General features: G+C 35.8%; 1 protein-coding gene and 1 long non-coding RNA gene across 2 annotated transcripts in view; one reads left to right on the top strand and one right to left on the bottom strand.

Moving 5' to 3' along the window:
- The window catches only part of LOC110263537, a 13,001-nt gene extending 12,607 nt beyond the window's left edge, over positions 1-394 (top strand). The window contains exon 3 of the long non-coding RNA XR_002349345.1: positions 6-394. This is a non-coding gene — a long non-coding RNA (uncharacterized LOC110263537). The remainder of the gene's footprint in view (positions 1-5) is intronic.
- Positions 1,798-3,971, bottom strand: LOC107614175 (heavy metal-associated isoprenylated plant protein 36-like). The gene is made up of 3 exons (XM_021112151.1): positions 3,959-3,971; positions 3,223-3,321; positions 1,798-2,881 (listed from the first exon to the last, which is right to left on the bottom strand). Exons 1-3 carry the CDS (start codon positions 3,969-3,971, stop codon positions 2,043-2,045), a joined length of 951 nt encoding a protein of 316 aa, XP_020967810.1. The 3' UTR covers positions 1,798-2,042.

The following is a 6,980-nucleotide window of genomic DNA, read 5'->3' as shown; positions in this document are numbered from 1 at the left end:
GGAAGTACCATGATGATGTGACTGTAATGGTGATCATGCTTGGGATGAATCAGAGGACTTCCAAGGCATCAACTTGCATCTAAGACTGCCCAAATCAAAACTTGGCTTCTGAGTAGCTTTTTTTCATGGACATTCTTGGTCCATTACAGCATTATATAGGTTGAAGTTGTGATTTGAAATTGAAAGTGTATATATGTCATTTTAGAACAGTAGAATTAATTATTAGTTGACCCTTTGAAATGTGAAAAATTTGATAGTCTTACCGCTTTGTTTGAATGCGTTTGTTTTTTTTGCCTTGGACTTCAGTGTTCATTTACATGCATGTGTTCTCAATTTCCCTTCCTATAAATTCAAGGTAATCAACATATAAAATACTAAGTTATATTTCAGATTATAGCATGTCTTATCTTCCAGTAGCACACAATTTTCAGGAAAAATAGCATCATTATATATTATTATTTGTAAGATCATGTTAACATTAATATCATGATACCAACAAAAAGGCCATTGGGAATAAATGTTGATAAATAGAAATATAGAATACAACTTTTAATAGAAGGTTACTCCAGTGAGTCATAAATTGAAATTGAATACTGTAGTATCAGTGTCCTATCAAGCTGTATTATCTGTGTTTCAATTCACTCACTTCACTTGAATGCATGACTGCTTGATTCACATAATAGCATCACCACTTTTTATCTTCTCGGGCTTCAAGCTTGTGATAATGGACTACACTTGTCACATGCAACTCTCCCTTTAACACTTTTTGCACTTTATTTCATTGATGCTCACAATTATTCTTAGGTCCACAACCTCAATCACTCACATGGCTCTCTTCAACGTGCACAACCATTGCAGGGGGCATTAATTGCATCCTCACTCCTCAATCCCTCATCATGGAACCATTATTTCTTTCTTCTCTATTTGAATCGCTGAAAAGGTTAATTTACTAACAATACAGTACAAACTTTGCATATGAGTCTGAAACTTAAAAGTAAGTAGAAAAACATATATAGAACTCCATGTATGGTATGCTCACAGAATATACTTATATAAATTTAATTAAATTAATCTGTTTTAAACTATATTAACTATTAAGCATCCTCTCAGTACAGACTTGTGATGCTGATGGCTTTGAGAATATGCATGCGATGCCGAAACGGATGGCCTTAAAATGAGACTTGGCAACTAGAAACTGATCTTCTCTTCTCTATTCTTTGTAGTGATGGATGGATGTTATAATCATTACTTTAATAGCTTCACTCACTGATTCACTTGGCTGCTTTTTCTTTTATATTTATTCAAGCAGAAAGTTGATGAGATGAGAAACAATAATAATATATGCTTTCAAAGATGTGTTTTTGACCCAAATACACAAATTGCAGAATGTCAACCAAGCATAAGTCCCTTTAATTTGGTATGAGATGCCAATACCAATACCAAATTTAGTTGTCAAGTAAGTAGATAATTCATCAGTTGCAAATAGAAGGATGGTTAATTGGTTATGCTATGTTTACATTTATAAAATTAAAAAAAAAATAGTCTTAATATTTTGAAATATTAAGAATAACTACTATTGGAAAAATGAAACATTTGCCTGAGGAGCAAATGCAGTCTAAACACAGGTCAAGCTTCATGTAACTTGATTCATTTCATTGCTGAAACTGTATTTTCCTTTTCAACATGGAGGATGGTATCTCTCCTAAGAATATTTCTTTGCTTTGCTTTACCCTTTTGCAAATGACAAAGACTTCAATCTTTGTCTCAGCCCAACCCCAATGCAGTCAAAGTTTGAGATGGATAAGGCCAAAATAGGATGATTATATATATATATACACATGCCCTCCATTTTCCATCCAAAACAAAACATTAAAGGTTCCATATTAGAACATCATTTATACACGTTGGTCCAAAATCAAATCAAAGGAAGCTAAAAAGCTATGAGCTCTAATACAAAATAAACCATATATGATATCACCATACCAAAACTAAACTAGACTAAACTATGTAAGACTATAACAAAACAGAAGGTGCAATCAAGTTCACATAAGAGAACAGGCATTAGCATTGTCATCACTGAAGATCTCAAAGGGAACCAACGGTGGAGATTGAAAGTGGTAAGGGTCATGGTCAAGACCTGCAGAGATGTAGGGCAATGGTGAAACATAGTAAGAAGGACCACCACCCATTTTGCCATGCATGGCCATGGGACAAAATCTGTTATATGTTGCTAGGTACACCAAAGGTCCTGCTCCTGGGTAGTAGTAAGATTCTGATTCTGGATACGCATATGCCCATTCTTGCTGACGTGTAGGGCTCAGATTCATCTGCCCCATTCCCTCTCCTGATCCACTGTGTGCACCTGCACCGCTTGATGATGCTGAACTCGACCCATTCTTTTCAATTCCACTACTCTGAACCTTCTTTTTCTTCTTCTTATTCTTCTTCACTGAATCCCCTTCACCTTCACCTTCACCTTCACCTTCAACACCACCACCCTTCTTACCCTTCTTCTCTTGCTCTGGTGGTGAGGCACCACCTCCCGAAGACTTCTCCGGCGACTTTTTGCCGCCGGTTTTGGACTCGCTGGTCTTCTTGTTGTTGTTGCTTGAGTTGTCTGCATTTTCAATTCCCCTGTTTTTGGCAGAGACAGAGTTTGATTCAGCATTTGCAGGGGAACGATGGTGGTTCTCCACGCCTTCTGCTTCTCTTTGTTGTTCGTTCCTCTTCTTCGGTTTCCCGTCCTTTCCGGCGCCATTTTCCGGCCAAATCTCAGCGTGCTTCCCAGCTTTGATCAGTTTCCTTATGAGAGTCTCAACACCAACACTTCCCGTCACTGTAACCTTCTGCTGTTGGGGATCAATTGTTGTAGTGAAAACACCTGCAAAAGAAAACAAAAATAAAAACGTTGGGAAATACCCAAAATTCTGTGTCATTAACAAGAAACCGAAAACGTGCACAAGTTCTGTAAAAAAAAGAAGAATTTTTTTTTTCTAAAAAAGAAAGAACTAACTTTGAGTTGACTTAGTTAAAATGTGAAATCTTAGCAATGTTGTTGTTATACAGTTCATGCATGTGTGGAAAACAAGAACTAGACCCTATGAAAAACAGGGAACAGTAGAAAGTGTTGAAATTTCAAGTCAAAATACTGTTCATATATGCAGAGCAACAAAAAAATTGTTTTTTAATTTTTGTTTAAGCTTGGTAAATACTGAATAGTACCATCAATGTTGCGTAGAACTTTCTTTACTTTCCTTCTGCAACCTTCACAGTGTATGGAAACCTTCAAGAACCATGTCTGAGAAACAGAGAAGAGACAAGCTTAAGTGCTTAAGAAAGCAAATAGCAAAAAGCTGAGAGTTAATTATAAAAAATATATATAATATATATAATTAAGATTAATGATTAAAATTTACTGAAATACTAATGAATCGGTATACTTAAAAGCTTTTCTATATTATTAGCATGATTATGGGGTTGTTTTATATGTGAAGATGTGATATAACAAATGAAGAAAAGAAGCGTTTTTCTTTTGTCTAGGAGGTGGCAAAAGGCTAAAGAGAAGCAAGAAAATAATATAGGACAAGGTAAAAAGCGCCAAAGCTAGCTGTGTTATGTTATGGGGAAAGCGTAAGGTGCAGATTAATGAGGCCTACGCTACATCACCATTGAGCAGGACAAAAAGGGTGCCTTAAATGCTTCCAATTTGGACCAAAAAACACTTGAATTTTTCACCAAACCTCGGTCAATTTAGTCCCCATTAGAGAAACAAAGGACTACCCTCATCTTGATATGCTCTATAGAGCAATTACCCACTTTAGACGCAGGTGGCTGCACCAAAATCTAAAGACCTCAAAACATCCATTCTCAACTTGATCAAAACATGACCAACTTCAGCAAATGCTTTCTCTTCCTTCTATCATCATCATCATCATCGCCTTGTCATGTACTTTTTCACCTGCGAATTCCATTCATCAAAAGCATATATAGCCAGCCTCTTTAGTCTCTAGTAGTCTCTAGGCTTAGGCTATTTCTTAATTAATGGCTTGAATTTCTTAAGAAACACTTTAACCACATTTTGGGTAAGAGTCAATAGTCAATACTATCTCTACTTTGTTAAACTGGTTTTATTTGAGTGACAATTCAATACTTATTTTCTCTTGAAAGAATTCTATTATTGAGGTTGTGACTTGTGATTGCTGGATTTTATGGGTCCACAAAATCTCACATGCTAATCAAAACATTATTCCAAAGTAGTTCAAGTACAGGTCAGAAATGGCTACAGAGATTTTACTTGCCACGAAGAAAAAATTTGAGATTGCACCATATACAAAAGCAGCATTCTTACGTGTTTTCAAATAGAGTGAAAGCCAAATGTTACTACCATTAAATATTGAATGTTTTACGTTCAAATTTATGCACAAGTCTTATTCACTTCTAACCTCCTTTTAAAAAGCAGAAATTTTTGGTCTTATGATATGGTACGTTGGTAGGTAAAGTGAATAAAGTGAGCAAGTGAGAAACCAAACGTGCCCCAGAAAAGTGTTAGAATTGAAAAATGAAGGTTATGGCAAACTTGATAATTATGTAAATCATTAAATGATGAAGAGATTCACGTCACCGGTCATGATCGCATAATGTAGTATTAATTAATGTGAGCATCTGCGAGCTATGGTGTATCGGTGTATGTATATTAATGACACCTGCATAAACGTCACTTACAAGTCACGTTAAACTTTGATATGAAATATTTTGGCATTTGAAATTCTTAATTTTCTGCTAAAAGAAATTTATAGATTTTTTTGTTTGGTGTCTTCATTCTCACCAAATTTATATGATCCTGCAATGGGCTTTTTTTTTTTTAGGATGTTACACATCCATGTAACTATGTAACCAAGTTGGTCCAACACCAAAAAAATCTAATACTATTAAATGAAACGTGAAATACACGCATCCAATACATACGAAATCGCCCAACGCTTCTTCTCCCCCACGCTTCTTCTTCTTCTCCCGCGCTTTTCACGCTCGTTTACGCACGGAGTGTCTTCTTCTTCTTCGCGTTCCTCCTTCTCCTCCTTCTCCTCATTTTTCGCGTTCCTTCTTCTTCACGTGTTTTCTCCTTATCGTCATTCTTTTGTTGTTGTTACTGCTTTATTTTTTTGTCATTTTCTCCTTCTCTTTGGTGAAGAAGCAGTAGAAGGTGAGGAAGAAGAGTTTTGAATAGTGCAGAATGAATCAAACACAGTATTCATAGTGAACCGAAAACAATACAATTGTATAGTACTGAGTGAACGAAACATAATCCATTATATAAAATCAAATTCAAACAGTTTTCTGCAGAATGAACCGAACACAGTACTCATGGTGAACCGAAAACAATACAATTGTATAGTACTGAATGAACGAAACATAATCCATTATATAAAATCAAATTCAAATAACTTTGCCTACAATTTACATATTATCAGTTCAATTCAATTCAATTCAGTACACCTCTGTCCATTTAATTCAATTCAAATTAGCAATTGCATTCCATTCAATTCGATTCAAAATTGAATAATCCAAATCGCTCTCCTGTTTACCAAAAAATTATGAACCCCTAAATACTGAACCCTAAACCCTAAACCCTAAACACTAAAACCAGAATCCTGAACACTGAACCCTGAACTCATAAACCCTAAATCCCTAAAATCCTAAAACCTAAACCCTAAATCCTACACCCTAAAATCTAAACCCTAAACCCTGAACCCAAACCCTGAACTCTGAACTCTGAACCCTAAACGCTAAACCCTAAACCCTGAACCCGAACCCTGAACACTGAACTCTGAACCCTAAATGCTAAACCCTAAGCCCTAAACCCTAAACCCTGAACCCTGAACCCTAAACCCTAAATCCTCAACCATGAACACGGTGGACCGAAATTAATACACAGGGCGAACCGAAAGTTTGAAACACACTGAACCCCTGTACACTAAACCTTAAACCCATAAACCCTAAACCCTAAAATCCTAAACCCTGAAACCCTATCGTCATTCTTTTGTTGTTGTTGCTGCTGTATTTTTTTGTCTTTTCCTCCTTCTCTCTCTGGTGAAGAAGCAGTAGAAGGTGAGTAAGAAGAGTTTTGAATAGTGCAGAATGAACCGAACACAGTACTCATGGTGAACCAAACACAGTACTCATGGTGAACCGAACACAGTACTCATGGTAAACCGAAATCTTAGTTATGGTGAACCGAAATCTTAATTACGGTGAAACAATTATATTGTGCTTAGGGAAGAAAACATAACATATTGGTCTAATTTTTGTTAGACTCCTTTCTGCGGACCCGAACCGAAAACATGAAAGTGGTGAACCACCTCTTTAGTACTTACCGAGTCGAAAAGTTACTCACATTTACTCAGAGTTACTCACAATTACTCACAGTTACATATTATCAATTCAATTGAATTCAATTCAGATGTAAATCACTTCGGTCCATTCAATTCACTTCAAATAAAATTAGAAATTTCATTCCATTAAATTCGATTCAAAATTCAATAATCCAAACCTCATCAAATTGATGCATTTGAGAAGAATCATCAAAATCGCACTTATTCAACTGATTTGAAGTTGATTCATTCATTGTTTCAATTCAAAAGTGCAAATCGAAGAAGAAAATGAAGAAGAAGATGAACGACGAAGATAATTACGTTGAATCAATCCAGATCCATAATGCAGAGAAGAAAAACGCGAAAGAGGAGAACAACGAATTTAATTAGGTTGAAGAAGAAGAAGAACGCGAAAGAGGTTTACGTTGTATGAAAAAGTTTACGTTGAGAAACGTTGATAACGCAAAATAAGGATTCGTTATCTAGGTTATAAAAGGCGCGTGTAAAACAAGCGGGGGTGTGGGGCGTGGAGTGAAAGTTACATGGATACCATCTATGTAATTTTTACATGGATGTAGAGCTTTTCTCTTTTTTTTTTTTTTTAATATTGGA

This window comes from Arachis ipaensis, chromosome B01 (genome assembly GCF_000816755.2).
Source record: "Arachis ipaensis cultivar K30076 chromosome B01, Araip1.1, whole genome shotgun sequence".
Classification (NCBI taxonomy): domain Eukaryota; kingdom Viridiplantae; phylum Streptophyta; class Magnoliopsida; order Fabales; family Fabaceae; genus Arachis; species Arachis ipaensis.
Note: the sequence above shows the minus strand (reverse complement) of the source record. Positions and strands in the feature narration are given on the sequence as shown.